Genomic DNA, 18,648 nt, shown 5'->3' with positions numbered 1-18,648 from the left:
CCCCACTTACCTACTGCTCTGAATCTCAGTGGGGGAGAGGGATGTGGGACTAGTGGGTAAGTGTTCTGCCCTCCCCATGTCGGTGGGTGGGGGCATGCCTGGGGTGCTTCCGAGACAACTCTGGGAATTTCACCTATTATGCCTTTGTAAGACCCCAGTGGAAGACTAAGAGTTGATATGAGATCTATTAAGGTCCTTGGAAGAGTCACAAAGACAAAGTTAATCAATCCCAGAGCAGAATGATTACGTTCCCAACAGTGGCACTGAACTCTCTTGGGAGCATTTTCAGAAATTCTGCCCCATTTCTACTTTGGCGCGTCCTGACCCTCCAGTCTGCCACGAGCTGCCATGGGCCATTCCGACATTCGCTGACTGATCATGCTGGGTGCCTCTGATGCGCCTTTACAGGCACGGGCTAATCATGTAAACGAGCCAGTCCCTGCGATCTGGGACATGGGGGTAGGCTTTCCTTCTCTATGGGTGGCTGGGAGTTCGGCTCCACTGGGGCTGACGGAGCTGGACTCTCGGATATTAGGCTTACTTGTAAAGTTTTTCCATAAAGTATAACAATCAATGTTGAAGGTATTTGGCAGGGCGAAAGATTGTATTGTAACGTACCAGACACTGCGCACAGTTTCGCCCAGTGACGGACCGCTGACAGTGACACTCTCCAGTAACTGGGTCGCAGGCAGAGTGAGCAGACACGGTGCCGCGGGAATCACACCGACAATCTGAAAAAACATTCACCGTCAGTTTTCTGTGGACAAATGTAGGAAGTCACACAACACCAGGTTATAGTCCAACAGCTTTATTTGAAATCACAAGCTTTCGGAGCGCTGCTCCTTCGTCAGGTCACGTTTTCTGTGGGACACTTATCAGTTAGGTAATCTGTCTCCCACCTCTAGTAACTTTCTGTTAAAAAAATGTTGTCTCCACTTTAATGACAACACTCTTCTTCCTCCTAAATATTGCAGCAAATTGCCCTATCTTCGTTTTGAGAAATGTGTATGTTTGTATGCTGGAGGTGACAGAGGGAGGAAGATTGTATGCATCGAGCTCAATAGATCAAGCCGAAGGTTAAAAGTGCAGTGGCCACAGGATAAAGTCACTTGTAATTTTCTTGGCTGGACATCCTGATGTCAGTGATGTCATCCACTCAGAGGTGATGCAAATCCTGGTCAAAATGATGATTGCGTAAAGAAAAAAAATGAAGTTTCCCCAGGCAGCCACAAGGTGGCGGTCAGAGCAAGCTGATCCATGAAGCATCATCCACTAAATACTCAATAAAGACAGGAAAAAACAGTCCCGTAAAGTGTTCTTCAAATCAGAGACACTGGGGTAGAAATTGGTAGAAACTTTATGCCTGTAAAACAGGAGCAACGAGACCCAATTTCGGGGACCAGCGTTCTGCGCCCCAAGGATGCCTAAAAGACATCTGACCCAAAATTGGGTCGGGCCAATTTTCATGCATCCCAGGCCCCTTGCATATGCTAATTAAGTGCTTAAAGCCTGTTTTAGGACCGCTCGGGGAAATTGGGCTGCCCTGAGCGAAGCAGGTGTGGGTCCTGTTCTGCTGAGGTTTTCTAGCTGCGGATGTGGCCTAGCCAGCGGCCACCACCGAATTGGTGTTTAATTTTTGTTTTAAATTGATGTGGAGCCAGCAGGAGCCGGAAGGCTCCAAAGCACTCTTGCCAGCCGCGATCGCCACCCACCCCCCCACCTCCTGGGACTGCCAGCCCCAAATCTGCTTCTTCTGTCAGGTGAGCCGCCTGTGGAGGAGCAATAGACACTGGCGACTCGCCATGATTATTCTGATGAGGCCCGAGGACCAATTTCTCACAGTCCTTAGGCCTCTGTCTCCGGGCACAGCGATCATTCCCTGCACCTATTTAGCACCTATAAACTGGCCTAAACGACTTTCCAGGCAATTAAATTCTCAGTACTGTGCAGCAGATATGTTTATAGGAAACCATTGTTCTGCAGCATACTACTATTTCCATTCCATTAAAATAAATATTTAATAGCTCTCCACAGAGCCATTATAATTCTTAAAAATACACGAGGATAAAAGGCATATTCCAGAGGTAAAGAATCAGAATGGATAATTGAATTTACTTATTCTTATACTGAAGTTCTGTTCTCTAATGTCAACTAGTACAACATTTCTTTAAACACTGTCAAACTTCCATTATATCAGGTTATGTTTAAATTCACTTCTATCATGGGGACATCGTGGCTTAGAAATTCCTGTGCCTGTGTGCATAGGCCCAAGGCACACCCATTATTGGGCCTCGGGCCTCATTATCATCAAATCGGTGAGCTGTGGACAACTAATGGCCGTCTCCAGGCAGCTCGCCGGAGAAGAGACCTCGGAAATCAGGCCGCTGCATCACCGGAAGAGGCCCTCAGGTAAGTCCTTAAAGGGGACCGGGAGAAGGGATGATTGGAAAGGGGGTGATTAGGAGTGGGAGTGATCAGAAGGGTGGTGACTGGGAGTTGGGTGATCAGAAAGGGGGTGATTGAGAGAGGGGCGATTGGGAGAGGGGCAATTGGGAGAGGGGCAATTGGGAGGGTAACAGTGACCGGGAGGGAGGGTGGAGGACAGTGACCGTGATCGTTGTGGGGCAAGCAGTGGCGGGCAACGGTCCACGGTTTTAATGTAAGGTCGGAAAGAGTACACCTGCTCCTGGTAAATATTTATCAGGTAAGCATTTTTAGCAAACTTATCTTTTTGGTGGTGGGCTGCCTTAGAGCAAACCAATACAGGAAACTTTCGATTTACCGGCACCTAAATAACCGGAAATCTCGGTTAACCGGCAAAATTCAGGAGTAGGTTCAGGTAAGTTTTACTTCATATTGTACTTGCCTTCCTTGATCTGTTGCTGTGCAAGGGTGTGGCTGCAGCTGTTGCTAAGCTACAGAGATGCTTGGAACTTGTGGCCATTGTTCTGCACCTGTTGCTAAGCAACAGGGTTTGTTGCTTTATACGGAGCTCTCAGCTCTCCGTATCTTTTAACTGCAGCTCTTGGTTATCCGGAATTCTTGATGAACTGGCACCACGTCGGTCCCGTCGGTGCCGGATAAAAAAAGTTTCCTGTATTACAGAGGGGGCACCAAACATGTGTTAGGCCCTTATTTGCATATGCAAAGGACCTAATGCCTGTTTCAAGTGTGGGCCCTAGATGCCTATTTTTCTTTGCCTACACCAATATGGCGGGCAGCGCACTTCTGCCTGCCATATTGGAGGCTTAGGGCCCTGTTTAGTGCCCGAAAAACAGGCATGGCGCCATGAAATTTCTAGGCCTCTAGCTCTAAAAATGTTTGCATGTTTACACTTCGCCCACAAGTGATGTCAAGTGATTTCAATAACAAATCTTATTATGAACTTGGTTGCAAGCTTGAACAGATCACAGCTATCTGCAGCTTGCAGCTGTCGATGACCCTATGCCTTTGGGCAATAAATATTAGGCGGTAATTTTTTAGAATTTCTAGTTGATGTATAATGTCATAGTTTGCTTTGATTGGGCTTGTTATCAGAACATGTGATTATTTCCTTTGCCTAAGCTTGTTACCACATTATGCTATTTGTGGTATCCATGGTCTCATCATACCTTTTGTCTGCACGGGGGCAATTTTAGTCACGCTTAACAAAGTCATACAGCTATACTGGAAATGTGCTGCTTCTACAGAATGGACAGTTGGGAAAATTGTTTCAGTTGTAGCATTGGAATAGTCCAATCTAGAGGTAACAAAGGCATGGGTGAGGGTCTCAGCAGCCAGCAGATGAGCTGAAGCAGGGGTGGAGATGGGCGATGTTATGGAGGTGGAAGTCTTGGTGGTGGAGAGGATATGGGGTTGGAAGCTCCACACAGGGTCAAATAGGATGGCAAGTTTGCGAAGAGTTTGGTTCAGTCTCAGATAGAGGTCAGGAAAGAGGGATGCAGTTGGTGGCTAGGGAATGGAGTTTGTGGCGAGGACCAAAGATACTAAATGATAAAATCTATCGGACTGTGGAAGAAAAGCAGACTGCAATCACAAAAAGAAAAAGAAAGAGTTGCATTTATAGAGCGCCTTTCACGACTTCAGAATGTCCCAAAGCACTTTACAGCCAATGAAGTACTTTTGAAGTGTAGTCATTGTTGTAATGTAGGAAGCACAGCAGCCAATTTATGCACAGCACGCTCCCACAAACAGTAATTTAATAATGCAATGTGATAACAGATGCTAGGATCAGGTAAGTGAAAAACACGATTCTTCCAATAAAAGATAAAACGAGTTTTTTAGTACATACACACCTTCACATCCCTCAGCATTAACAGCGCTCAGTCCAAAATAGCCAGACCTGCACTGATCACATCTTGTCCCTTCAACATTTCTTTTACAAATGCAGCGGCCAGCAGCTGTACGAAGGCCTGGGTCTGAGTGACTTTCACACATTCCGTTGTTCAGTGAGCCTTCAGGATCACAGTTACAGGCTGTGGATCAAAGAACAGGCAATAGGTAACAGAGTGGTGTATTTCTAGATATTTACACAAGATTGGTTAGACCTCCTTCAATCGCTGCTTAAAATCTAGTCTGAGTTCATCTAAAGTTGCAAGTGAGGAACCAATCAAAACTTTTTCTAATAATCACATGTTTCTGGAAATCAAACTAAGGTAATCCACAATGGCTCGGATTTTGTGGTCAGTGGCGAAGTGATGGCGCTTGCCGTTGGCCTCGTAGAAAAATACCCACATAGTTTTAGCGGGCTCTGTGGTGTTGATTTCTCCTTTTCTGACGTAACTTTCCATCTGGCAGCATCTATAGGGGACCTGTGGCGTCCAACAACAATGTTGTCATCAAGCAGGCTGAGCAGCCAATTACATGGAAGAATTCTCACAGACAGCAAACCAGGAAGTAAAAAGCAGGTTTTATCATTCACTTTTTAATAATTTTACAGAAAGCGAAATAAAGATTGGGACATACACATGGGATTAAGGTAAAAAGCTGAAATATCATAACCAAATAAAATGATTTTTTATTATTTTAAAATCTAACTTTTATCATGGAATGGAAGGAATGACACTCCACGCATAAAAATTAGTTTTTTAGGAAAGTTGGTGGTCTCATCTTCAGAAATTTGGGTGAGGTGGAGGCAAGTTCTCAATCGGGACATTTAGAAAAACTCCAAGTTATACTTTTTTAGTGAATAACTTTCAGGTTATTCTTGCTATAATTGAGCTGAAGTTGATATTCAGAAAAAAAAATCTTGCCTGGTAAATTAATTAATATCCTTTCCAATCTTTGTGCTAGGATAATGTTCATCATTTTCTAAAGTTGCAATTTTTGGTTCATGAAATTATTAAGGAATATTTAAGTTTAAAAAAAAAAAAAACATTTATAAACCCTTAATTTCAAAATCCTGATACAGGAAACTCTCTCTTAACCGGCAAAATTCAGGAGTAGGTTCAGGTAAGTTTTACTATATATTAGTGGCCGTGTAACCGGGGTTCCTGGATCTGTGGCTGTGTAACCGGGGTTCCTGCACCTGTGGCCGTGCAACAGGGACTCCTGGATCTGTGGCCGTGTAACCGGGACTCCTGCACAAGTGCCGTGTAACCGGGGCTCCTGTACCTGTGGCCGTATACGGGGCTCTCGTACCTTGGTAAGTATACCTCTCTGTAATCCGGACTTTTTGATCAACCGGCACCACGCTGGTCCCGTCGGAGCCGGATAAAAAAGAGTTTCCTGTAATTGTAAGTAGTGTTGGGTGCATAGCTTAAAAAACATGCTCAAGGTTTGACTTTAATACTCTGTTTTCTCCTCATTGGTAGAAATATGGGAACAGAAAATGCTGGAAATACTCAGCAGGCCAGGCAGCATCTGTGGAGAGAGAAACAGAGTTAACGTTTCAGGTCAATGACCCTTCGTCAGAAATGTCATTTTTTTTCTCTCTCCCACATGGCAGCTGTCTTTCATTCTGCCAGAGCCATTTACACTTCATCTAGCGCCATCTTTTGTTTCTTAACTTGTCCCATTACCATCTCTTAATCTCTCTTAATCTTTCCTGCCTTCCATCTGATCACAGACCTTTCCTTTTGTTCTTTCCTCCCCTCCCCCCTTTCCCTGCCCCTGCACTTGCTTAAAAACCTGTTCCATCTCCAGCTTTTTCCAGTTCTGACGAAGGGTCATCGACCTGAAACGTTAACTCTGTTTCTCTCTCCACAGATGCTGCCTGACCTGCTGAGTGTTTCCAGCATTTTCTGTTTTTATTTCAGATTTCCAGCATTCACAGTATTTTGCTTTTGTAGAAATATGGGACTTCGCTTGACTTTCTGAGAAAACACTGTTATCCTTTATTATTGTGGTTGTTTTAAATATTCTCTTTAATTACGGTAAGCGTTTAAACACTGCACATTTGAGCATATTTATGACCTGATCTTATGTTATTTAAGATGAGGCTGCTGAGTTATATTTGTAACATGATTGTTGAGAAAAATATTTTATTCAGCAGTGAAGGGCTTTTGATTTCACTCAGAGTCGAGAGAGATTGGGCCATTCAAACTTCACACAGTACTGAATGATATGTAGAGCTCTGTTTAAAAAAAAAAGATATTTGTAAAGGCTATTGCACAGTTAATAAGCAAGGTGTGAAGAGAAGATCTCACCATGATTACAGAGCCTGTGCATTGCTGAAACTGAACTTTATTGTGAAAACTTCAATCTGTTCACAATGAATGGAAGAGATTTTTTCTTTAATCATTGTAGCCGTCTTTAAGCTTCACACATTTATATATAGGAAACTGTGGTCGTTTTAGCTTGGCATACTAGTTTATTACAAAGCATCTCTTACGGTAAGAATTAATCTGCAAATATGATAGGAAAAAAACAAACTTACGGACACATGCAAATGGGTCAGCAATTGTTCTCCCAGGATCCTGGTAGAAGAAGGGTTTGCACTGGCCACAGTTTTGTCCCATTGTATTGTGTTGGCAGTCCTCACAAACCCCACCACTGACCTCTCCACTGGCCAAATACACTGCCATGTCAAAATGGCATCTTTCAGAGTGGCCATTGCAGTTACACCCTGAAAAGGAAGAAGAAGTAAAAAACCACCATATGACAAACGATATGAAAACAGTTAAGTAGTAACCTTCTGCGTTTGGCAGCCAAGTTAAAACGTATTTATTGTGTTAATTTTTTTTTTAAAAAAAAGCAAAATCGAAACAGAATAGGAATTCCCCAACTCTTTGAAAAGTGCCCTTGGATCTTGTGCATGCATCTGAAAAAGCAGACAGGTTTACTGTCTCACCTGAAAGACTGCACTAGCTCTCATCGGCTGTGAAGCACTTTTTTACTTCCTGAGGTTGTGAAAGGTGCTACATCAATGCAAGTTCTTTTATTCTTTAAGTTACCTTCAGACTCTCTAGTTATTACTGTCTGATATCTTGAAGATCTTCTAAGCAAGAATAATGTGAGAAATTCACAAGACCATTACAGGCTCAAATTCTAATGATTTCCTGTATGAGTCATTGACTAATGTGAGTTTTAATTTAGGCCCATTATTCCACATCAAGTTATTATTTTAATCTGTCCAGGTGTCTGAATGTACAGAAGCCCTTCACCATATTTAAGTCACCAAAACAAGGTATGGAGAAATCTACACCCAGCTGTAAGGTTTTTGTTTGTCGGCTCTGAAGCACACTCTCCATAGGGTCTCCTGCCACTTATCTAAGTCCAAAGAGCTTAGGTGCTGGTTGGTGCAACCAAAGTTTCATGGTCCCCAAGGATGGAATTTAACTAGTTAAACCACACAAAGTACCCCAACAGGTCACTGGTTAACTTCTTCTTGCTTGCTAGGACCTTGGTCTACCAGGAGAGTTATTTTGGAGCCAGTAAAGAGAACTTGACTATTGTCCTTCCTCAAGGAGGATGAACTTTAGTTGGTCATTCACCAACTGACAAGCGTAGATTTGAGCCCTTGTTAGGTAGATAGCAGTTGCTAGAAGCTCCTTACGAGCAGCGCAACTCCCCATAAAATGTGTGAGTGCATTGCCACCGTCCTCGTGACCACAGCATTGAAACACCCCATATCCCACACAACGGTGGTGCAGAGCTTCAGGAATAGCTGCTTGTCGTTCTGCAACCCAATCATGGTAGGCATCAAAAGCTGAGTGTAGGTTCTCATATAACTGCAAGTTCCTTCTTTCTTTATTTAAGTTGCCTCCAGACTCTCCAGTTATTATTGGCTGATATCTTGAAGACCTCCAAGTAACATCTTCCAATGTCTTATCATCCACATGATGTGCATCTGCCTTCAATGTAGTGAAAAGACGTACATAGTGCAGCTGGCATTGTGCCAGGCACCTTAGTGTTCTAGACATCCAAGTTCAATGTCATGTACCGGCTTTACTCATCACCAACTGTTTAATCCAGGTCTTTGTGTGAAGCACTTTGACAAAGAGGCATACCCACAAATCCACCCAAAACAAAGGAGAACTGTTTGGACACATGTGTTTACACCCAACAATTCTAACCTGCTTTAGAATGTAGGCTTTAATACAATGGGACGTGGGAAAGAGCACCACCCCTTTTCCATCCAACTGGCTTTAAGTGAGCAAGTACTATAAAGGACGTAATATACATTGTAATATGAGAGAATCATGCCAATAACCTGAGAGGGAGAAGTAGTTCCAGTTATGATCTTATTAGTAGCAGATATCATAGTGGGGCATGATAGCATCTCTGCAATATATAAATGAAATGCTGTTTCCCTGTAATATGCAATGAAATAAAATCTGACATCACTACCATTCAGGTCAATAATACTTCAAATCAAGCCATGTGGAGCCTGACCCTCACTGCTTGCAAAACAAAAACATGCCCTGAATGGAATGACGTCATTCTGTGTACAATCAAACAGGGTCAAATATGTTTCAAGGATGTGACAATAATTAATGTGCTACTAATTATTCCATATGCTTAACATTCTGGCCTGGAGTTTTTCAGCGCAATTCGCCCGAAATTGGCCAAACCAGCGCAAAAGATCAAGGAATTTCAAGTACAAATCACATTCAGCGCAACTCAAGTTTCCGCGATCTTTTACGCTGGTTTAAAAACTTCTCACTGGAAGTGGCCCCGCCCACAAAAACTGCCCACGCCTCCAGATCGAATTAATCACCATGGCGAGTTTTCGCTAATGGTATCCGTTTGTGGGCCTTTGAGGAGACTCTTAAAATTAAGTTTTTTTTAGGTGCAAGGGCAATATTAGGCATGTTTTAAAAGCTTTTAATATTAATTTCTTTTTAATTTACTAAGAAACTGACTACTTTACACCAATGAAACTAGTAAATGGTTCTGGATAGTTTTTTTTAAGTCATTTTCAGTTACTCACAGGTGGTGGACTGGACACTCTGATTAAAAAGGTTTATTTTTTGTGTATTAATAAAACTGCACCAAGTTACCACTCTTAAATGTATATCAAAGAATATTTTTAATACAAAACAATTAAAAACAATTATTTTCTAAAATGCTGTCCGATTATGCTTGGCGATATGCAAATGAGTTTGAGCAGAAACTTGATTTAAAAAAAACTTCTTAAAACTAGAACAATTTTGAGCGTAATTTGTGCCCGGATCGCCGATTGTGCCCAAACTCTTGGCCACCATATTTATCCAACAGAATGTATCAAAGCAATTGTGGTACAGGTAGACTATCCTTTATCCGAAAACCTCGGGACCAGCCGAGTTTCGGATAAAGGAGAATTTCGGATTTCGGAAGGTGGGTCGGCGGGGGTCCGCGGGGGGGGGGTCGGCGGGGGGTCGTGCGCACGACTTACGCTGACGCTCAGCGTAAGTCAGTCGGGGTCGGCGGGGGTCGGGGCCGGCGGGGTACGCGGGGGGGGTCGGCGGTTGTCGGGGCCGGCGGGGTCCGCGGGGGGGGTCGGCGGTTGTCGGGGCCGGCGGGGTCGGCGGTTGTCGGGGCTGGTGGGGTCGGCGGTTGTCGGGGCCGGCGGGGTCGGCGGGGGGGTCGGCGGTTGTCGGGGCTGGCGGGGTCAGCGGTTGTCGGGGCCGGCGGGGTCCGCGGGGGGGTCGGCGGTTGTCGGGGCCGGCGGGGGGGCCGTGCGCACGACTTACCCTTTATCCGAACTTCCAAAACTGGAACCCTCTAAAAACCGAAGGTTTTTTCGTTCGTACGCACGACTTACGCTGAACGAAAAAACCTTCGGTTTTTAGAGGGTTTCGGTTTTCGGAAGTCCGGATAAAGGGTAGTCTACCTGTATAAATAATTGCATTTTTCAACATCCAACTCAGTTTTCATTTCTGATTTTTTGGGAATTATGAGGCAAATTAAACAGACTATAAATAAAACCAGGTGGAACAGTTCTTACTTCTACATTCGTCTGCCTCTGTTCCTTTCGCTGGTTGCCATGGTGAATCATTGAACAAGTCCTTACACCTTTTACAGTTTACACCATCTGTATTGTGCTGACAGACACATTGTCCTTGAACCTATGGAAATGTTTGTAATAGAAACTGATTTGAATAATTGTGACCAGTAATATTCTGCTACAAATTTTAAATCTTTTACTTGTGACATTGAAGTTCTGTTGAATTTGCAACCCCAAAGTAAAAAAATACTGAATTCTCCAACACATCAAATTCAGAATACTTATCTACAAATCCTGCTGTAGCCTTGGCCCACCCTGCCTTTGCAAGCTCCTGCATCCTTACGTCCCATTTTATGGCCTTCAGTTGTCTGACTCTGGCCTCCTGTGTAGCTCCTCCTTCCAATATTCTTCCATCAGTAGCAGAGCCTTCAACTGCCTTGTCTTTGGTCACTTTTCCTAACATCCCCACCATCCCTCCCCCTCCCCCCCGCCCCACTGTGTTACTCTTCTCCTTTGTGAAGCACATTGCAATATTTTCTATATTAAAGGCCTGTTACCTCTCCCCTAGAGTCTGCACAGTACACCAGAACCTCCCCATACCCTGAAAATTCTTGGAGGTCAGCGACAGAGGTTCCTGGGGCCACATTCCGGTATTTATGATCACCCTTTTTATTTCACTTTTCATCTGAGTGCATTTTTTAAAGTTACTATGAAATATATGAATTTTGGTGAGGTTCTTACCATTCCTTGCTGGCTGAATACATCACCTCTTATATTATCAACAGGAATACACTGGCTGGCATGCCCGTAGCAAAAGCAGCTCCCTCGAACAACCATTTCATACAGAGCGTAATAATACTTTTCATCAGACCTGGCCTGCCTTCTCCGCAACCGTGTGTCGCCAAGTGTGTGAAGTTGAGTGAAATTTATCCGTAGATTGGTAAATGTTATTAGCTCTGTGGAAGACACACGACAGAGATTTGAGGTGGAGTAAAGTTTGAAAGAAACATTAGGGGTGAAACTGGTCTTGGGTGGTAGTCCGTTATACAGATCGCCCGATTGGTTTTCCATTGACTTCAGTTGAAAAGAAAATCGGGAGGGGTGTAAAACGGGCACCTGTCTGCTGTTGCCCATTTTGCGCTACCAATTTCACCCCCATTGTGTATCTTGCCCTTGGTAAGTGCATCATTTTACACTAAACACACATTCTGCAAAGTTCGTAAAGTAACAAAAAATACATTTAATTGATTCTGCAATATAGTCTGTTGAAACTGCTTATATGTATATTTAAAAACAAATCTAGGTCCCATTTCCCTTACCATTGAATGGAATGGATTAACATTTAGCTTACTGGAAAAATTTGCCCAGTGAGACCAGGTGTACCAGGCAGCCAAAATGGCATAAGTAGGACCCACCTGGGAGTCTAGACAAAGGATCATGGCCTGGACCCCCAAAGACTTGAGGGCAGTAAATCTATTTTATTATTTATAAAGTGTCCCCCGCCCCCTTGCAAAGGGGGCTGATGGGGCAGTTTTTTTCACCTTTTGAAGCAGGGGCCCTGTACCTCACCCCTAGACCCTGTGCAATACACCACTCTTTATTGCCTCTGAGCGCAGGCAGGTGCCAAGATGTGCCCCTAGTGACAAGAGAACCCGCCATTGGCATACAAAATAAGGAACCTCCTCATACCCCGAAAAATCCATTGAGGTCAGCGGCAGAGTTTCCTGGTGACACATTCTGGTAGTTATACTGGGATGCACTCCCCCGCAGATTTCCAGCCTCCTTATTTACCAGTTCCACCTGCTCTTTTTCTGTCAATTCGATGCAGTTTATATGTCAGACCAATACAGGACCTGTGGCCTTACTCCAGCTTAAGGCACCTAATCTCATCTTAATAAATGTAGTGTCCGCGTATCAATAATACACGGACTGCAGGAGAACAATAATAACAGGTATTTACTGAACAGAGGGTAAGCTTAAAACTGAAAGTACAGAAGCCTGGTATGGCTTTATATACAGGTGTGGTCACTGCCGGTACTACAGTATAAAGTCAGTTCCCTCTTAAAGGTACATACACAACAATTCCTCCCCTTTTAGATAAACAGTACATAACATTCATTTAACAATTAAATAATAACTAATTACAATTACAATTTTCTCTGTGCTATATACATCAACTGAAATAATCATTTATAAGTTCAGTCTTTGAGGAGGCTTCCTGATCCAGACTGGATAGCGCCTTTCTCGAGTATCCTGTTCTTGCGGCGGAGTTGATTCTGGCTCATTGTCATTGGTTGGTTCGTCAGCTTCAAATACCACTGATTCTGAGGTAGACGCAATCTGTACTTCGGATTCATTACCAGGTGCACATGCTCGTGGTATGGGTTTGGCTTGTTCCTGTGACTCTAGAATCTGGTCAGCATGGTGTCTCACGATGCTCTCTCCAACGTCCACTGTGTACATTAGTGGTCCCTGCTGGGTGCATATCGTTCCTGGCTGCCATTTTTCTGTTCGGTAGTCGCGGGCCAAGACTGGTTGCCCTATCTTGAAGCTCCTGGTTGGCTTCTCATTGATGTGCTGGAATTGCTTATCCTCAACATCTCGTCTAATGTTTGGTTTGAGCAAATCCAGGCGACATCTTAGCCTTCGGTTGAAGAACATTATGGCTGGAGCTTGGTTGGTGACTGCATGTGTCGCATTCCGGTAAGCAAACAAGAAATTATCCACCTTGTGTTGTAGTGTTATGTCGTCATTATACATCGCCTTTATTGCCTTTTTAAAGGTCTGAACAAACCTCTCAGCCAATCCATTTGTGGCTGGATGATATGGGGCAGATGTGTAATGTTTCACCCCATTATTCCTCAGAAACCTCCGGAAATCCTCGGACACAAACTGTGGCCCATTGTTGGAGCAAATCTGTTCTGGCAAGCCATTCCTGGCGAAGATGGTCCGTAGGACTGCAATAGTTTTCTCCGTGGTGGTGGAGGACATTTTGATGACCTCTGGCCATTTCGAATGGGCATCCACGGCGATTAGAAACATTGAGTCCATAAATGGACCAGCAAAATCAATGTGTACCCGTTGCCATGGAGATGAGGGCCACTCCCATGGGTGTAGCGGGGCCTGTGGTGGAGCGTTTTGGATCTTCTGGCATCCTGTGCATCTCTTGGTCATATCCTCAATTTCTTTATCGATTCCCGGCCACCACACAAACGCCCTGGCTAGGCTCTTCATTTTTACCCCTCCCAGATGACCCTCATGAAGCTCATTGAGCACTCGATCTCTCAACTTGGGTGGAATTACCACTCGGGATCCACACATCAAGGTCCCCTGGCACACTGACAGCTGTTCTCTCCTTGGTGAGAATGCTGGCAACAGTGAGTCACCATGTGCTGGCCATCCCTTCACCGTCAAATCATAGACCCAAGAGAGTGTCGGGTCATTTCGGGTTTCCTTCTCTATACTTGAGTTTGTAACAGGTAGACATTCGACTATGGTCGAATGGAATATCTCAACAGGGTCCACTGCAGGTGCTTCCTCCACCGTAGGCAACGATAGGCGCGACAGCCCATCAGTGTTTCCATGCTGTTTCGTACCCTTGTACTCTATGTCGTACTGATGTGCCCCTAGAAAAAGTGACCATCTTTGCAGCCGTTGCGCCGTCATCACCGGAACGCCCTTCTTTGGGTTAAAAATGGAGACCAGAGGCTGATGATCAGTCAGTAGGGTGAATTTCTGCCCGTGCAGATAGTGATTGAACTTCTTCACCCCCCACACCAGGCTGAGGGCTTCCCTGTCAGTCTGGGCGTAGTTACGCTCGGCTGAGGTTAACGAGCGTGACGCAAAGGCTATTGGCCTCTCTGAACCGTCAAGGAATTTGTGTGACAGCACTGCTCCAATGCCATAGGGAGACGCATCACATGCCAACCGAATCGGTAGTGTTGGATTGTAGTGGGCCAATACTTCTTTTGAAGTGATTAGGCATTTACATTTCTGAAAGGCACGCTTACACTCATCACTCCATTTCCATGTTACTCCAGTTTGCAGCAGGGCGTTCAGTGGGTGCAGAATTGTAGATAAATTCGGCAAGAACTTATGGTAGTAGTTCACCAACCCGAGGAACGACCTCAGTTGTGACACATTTTCCGGTGCTGGAGCCTTGACTACTGCCTTTAATCTTGTCTGGGGACTTATGCAACCCTTCCTCATCAATCATGTGGCCACAATATGAGATTTGTCTCCTGAAGAACTCACATTTGGGGCGGTTGGCTCGTAGCCCATATTCTTGTAATCTAGTGAGCACCTGCTCCAGGTTGGCAAGGTGTTCACTGTCATTTTCGCCCGTAACCAGGATGTCATCCAAATAACACTGGGTCCCCGGGATCCCTTGCAGGACTTGTTCCATCGCCCTCTGCCAAATAGCCGGGGCTGATGCTACCCCGAATACCAGTCAGTTGTACTGGTAAAGACCTTTGTGAGTGTTTATCGTGAGGTATTTCCTAGATGCTTCTTCCACCTCCATTTGTAGATACGTTTGGGCCAGATCAATCTTCGTAAAGCGTTTCCCTCCAGATAGTGAGGCGAAAATATCTTCTATCCGTGGAAGTGGATATTGTACTGTGTGCAGGACTGGGTTCACAGTTACCTTGAAGTCCCCACAGATGCGAACCTTCTTCGGCTCCCCAGGCATGCTGCTCAATGATTTCTTCATTACAGGAATGATGGGTGTGGCCCACTCGCTCCAGTCTACCTTGGACAGCGCACCCGAACGCTCCAGACTCTCCAGCTCTGCTTCAATGGCTGGGCGGATCGCGTACGGTACCGGTCTGGCCTTAAAAAAATTTGGGTTTGCGTTATCTTCGATTTTTATCATTGCCGTTACTCCTTTTAGAGTCCCAAGTCCTTGTTGGAACACCTCTTTCGCGTCGAATTTTTGACAGTCGTCCAGGTGTGACGTCGTCATCCTTTTTGTCAGTCACAGTTAGCGATTGAATGGAATGCCAATCCAATTGTATTTTTCGGATCCATTCACGTCCCAATAATGGTGGTCCTCCATCTTGTAGTATATATAGATGCAGTTTCTGTGTATCCTTGCCGTTGTATTTAACTGGCACCCTTATTTTTCCTCTGGGGTAGACTTTTTGCCCCGTGTATGTCTTCAATACAATGGACATGTCCTTCAAGGGTATGTGTGAGAATAGCCGCTCATTGTCTCGTCGATTCATGACAGTTAGGGCTGATCCTGTGTCCAATTCCATCTTTACTTGGGACCCTGCTATCATGAGGGTGACCTAAATGGTTCGGTGATCCTCCTTTGCGATCACGTTGTGTAACTTTAGACAACTTAGTCTCCTGCTCCCGGAGTCATTATCACTCTCCTGACCTTCTGAACTACCGTCTGTCATTTTTTTTACTTTCTTGTACTTTTCCTTAGTAGTTCTTTTAGTGTTGGTTTTCTTTCCCGACCTGCAGACTCTTGCTATATGTCCCATTTTCCCACATTGCCTGCATACTTTGTCCTTAAACCAGCAGTCCTTCTGATCATGGGTTGTTCTGCCGCAGCGATAGCACTTTTCTGCTCCATACGCCATTTCGTTAGCGCTGTATTCTTGTGGTTTCTGTTGTATTTCTGCAGCTCCCTGTGCTGCTGCTTCATAGGGTACTGCCACGCTGAAAGCCTGTTCTAACGTCAGGTCCTTTTCCGAAAGTAGTCGTTTCTGGGTTCCTTCACTCTGGAGCCCGCAGACAAACTTATCCCTTAAGGTGTCTGCCAGTCCTGCTCCAAACTGGCAGTGTTTCGATAACTTGCGTAGTTCCGTATGATACTCAGCATTGCTCTCATCTTTGTGCTGGTTTCTTTTATGGAACTTGAATCTTTCTGCTATCAGCAGCGGTGTAGGGTTTAGGTGTTCCTGTAAGATATTAACAATCTCTTCAAAACTTTTCTCCATTGGTTTAGCTGGGTAATTAAATTCCGCAATAGGCTGTACGTTCTCGCGCCCATCAAATTTAATAATACTGATGCCTTCTTTCCATCGGCCACCTCATTTGCCTTGCAGTACACTTCAATTCTTTCCACATACGTGGTCCAGTCTTCTACCTCGTTGTCGAAAGCAGTGATACTGCCACTCTTCGGCATCTTGGGTGGTTTAAAATGGCGCCTCCCGTGCTTTTTCTTCTTCCCCAATGGATTAAAATGGCGCCTCCCGCGCTTTTCCTTTCTTCCCCAATGGAATAAAATGGCGCCTCCCGTGCTTTTCCTTCTTCCCCTTGCTGCCACGCTGCTCCTAGCATTCTACAGGGTAATGGCGGCGACCCGCGGCTTCGGCGCATCTCACTTTTACTTCCCCTCGTTTTATTTTCTCTACGCTGCCCGGTTCTTGAGCACCGACCGCGCCCTGTGCGCTCCACCCTCTCTCTCTCTCTTTTCCTCCCGACGATGCTGCACGGCCCCTTTGCAGAGCCGCTCGATCGAGCTCGAGCCCGCCGCAGTCCGGAAGGGTCAGCGCACTACCTGCTACCAGCACGATTTGCTGGAACACCTTGACTGGGGAGCCAAGCCCAGCTCTCCACAGCCTCCCCTGCAATTCTCCGAACTCCGATGGATCCCTGGGCGGTTGCCCACGGTCGACGCCCGTTGCTCTGACTTCGACCTCCAAGAAGCTTCTTTTCATGGAAAGATCCCCGTGAGGTGATGCAGTACTGCAGGTGAGTTCGAACCTGCTCGTCGCCAGTGTAGTGTCCGCGTATCAATAATACACGGACTGCAGGAGAACAATAATAACAGGTATTTACTGAACAGAGGGTAAGCTTAAAACTGAAAGTACAGAAGCCTGCTATGGCTTTATATACAGGTGTGGTCACTGCCGGTACTACAGTATAAAGTCAGTTCTCTCTTAAAGGTACATACACAACAATAAATATATCAGAAGAGGTGGGAGGTCGCCTCGAGAAATGCAGTTTCGGATTCACACAGGCTTCAGTATTGCCACCGCTGCAAAAACCAGCTTTTCACACAATTACTGTAAAGTGCATACCTTGTATCTCAGGGCTGTATGGATCATAGATTTGGAAATGTGGGTCCAGTGCTTTTAGAACAACCTGCACACAAATGTTTTAAATAAAATTCTCTTAAATCAACAAACTGTTCCATTAATTTATACAGTAACATTAATAAATATTTATAAAAGATCAATCATCAAATATCTGCACCAAATATTGATGGTCAGTACTGTAAATCACTAAAAGCTTTATCACATTGACAGGGGATTGCAGTTTGATAGTATTATATATGTAAATCATGTTAAGATAATAGAGCATCACAAGCCTGCAGCATATTGAGGGGTGCTGATAACCTTGTAACAGATTTGATAAGTCACTTGCACACTAAGATTGTACCTACTCTAGATCCATGAATTTGTGACAATTACCTACTTGCATAATTAACAAGCACCCATATGTGTGCTAACAGTTGGGTTACTGGTATTAAAACTGTGGTAAAGAAATTAATTTTGACATCTTACCTCTCCGTCTGTAGAGGGTTCCAGGTCAGAGTATTTTGAATCACATATTACGTCACCCGTTCTCTGTGCAGGTCCAGTGGGGACATTTGGGAAGAAGTAGGCACAATTGTGCGCAAAATATCGCAGCGCTTTCCACGTTTGACCATAATCTGACGATCTCTCTACCAACATTGCAGCTGGACGGAATGTCTATGGGTGAGAAAAGAGCAGATTGATCAGAACATTTCACTGGAGTGGATATGTAAGTTGACTCTCTGTGCTGTCCAAGACCCATTAACCTTGTTCTTAACAGCTCGCTGGAGGTCTGCACAGAGCAGGATTCAAACGGAGTGGACTTGAACAGAGTGTTTTATTGGGGAATTTGGAAAGAGTGGGAATTTGGAGAAGAGGGGGAAGGAGTTGTTGCTTTTTGCCTGCACTACTTGTAGTGCTTTGTGTTACAGTAGATATTTCATTTCAGTATCCATAACTTAATCTAGATCAAGTAAGTAGTCAAGAAACTAGTAGGCCGAGTGGCCTACTCCTGCTCCTAATTCATATGTACACTGTAAACTAAGTTACCTAATTACAAAGCTAATTAAATAAAACAAGGTCATATAGGGATGGCAGTGCAGGTGGTGTGGGAGTTTGTGGGGAGCATTGTGATCCCAGACAACCACGTTTGCAGTAAGTGCCTGCACCTTGAGGAACTTCAGATCAGAGTTTTTGAGCTGGAATCTGAGGTGCAGACATTGTGGGGCATCAGGGATGGGGAGA

The 18,648-nt window shown here is 44.7% G+C and overlaps 1 protein-coding gene across 1 annotated transcript in view; it reads right to left on the bottom strand.

Moving 5' to 3' along the window:
* lamb4 (laminin, beta 4) overlaps positions 1 to 18,648 on the bottom strand; it is a 123,002-nt gene that overhangs the window by 91,314 nt on the left and 13,040 nt on the right. Inside the window, exons 5-11 of the mRNA XM_086010937.1 lie at positions 17,893 to 18,081; positions 17,407 to 17,470; positions 11,111 to 11,325; positions 10,370 to 10,490; positions 6,878 to 7,066; positions 4,296 to 4,475; positions 619 to 731 (exon numbers count right to left, since the gene is read on the bottom strand). Coding sequence (XP_085867063.1) covers positions 619 to 731; positions 4,296 to 4,475; positions 6,878 to 7,066; positions 10,370 to 10,490; positions 11,111 to 11,325; positions 17,407 to 17,470; positions 17,893 to 18,081 — 1,071 coding nt within the window. The remainder of the gene's footprint in view (positions 1 to 618; positions 732 to 4,295; positions 4,476 to 6,877; positions 7,067 to 10,369; positions 10,491 to 11,110; positions 11,326 to 17,406; positions 17,471 to 17,892; positions 18,082 to 18,648) is intronic.

The sequence above is a fragment of the Somniosus microcephalus genome, chromosome 17, assembly GCF_052327205.1.
Source record: "Somniosus microcephalus isolate GS21.2 chromosome 17, FLI_Smic_1.0, whole genome shotgun sequence".
In the NCBI taxonomy this organism is placed as follows: Eukaryota; Metazoa; Chordata; class Chondrichthyes; order Squaliformes; family Somniosidae; genus Somniosus; species Somniosus microcephalus.
Note: the sequence above shows the minus strand (reverse complement) of the source record. Positions and strands in the feature narration are given on the sequence as shown.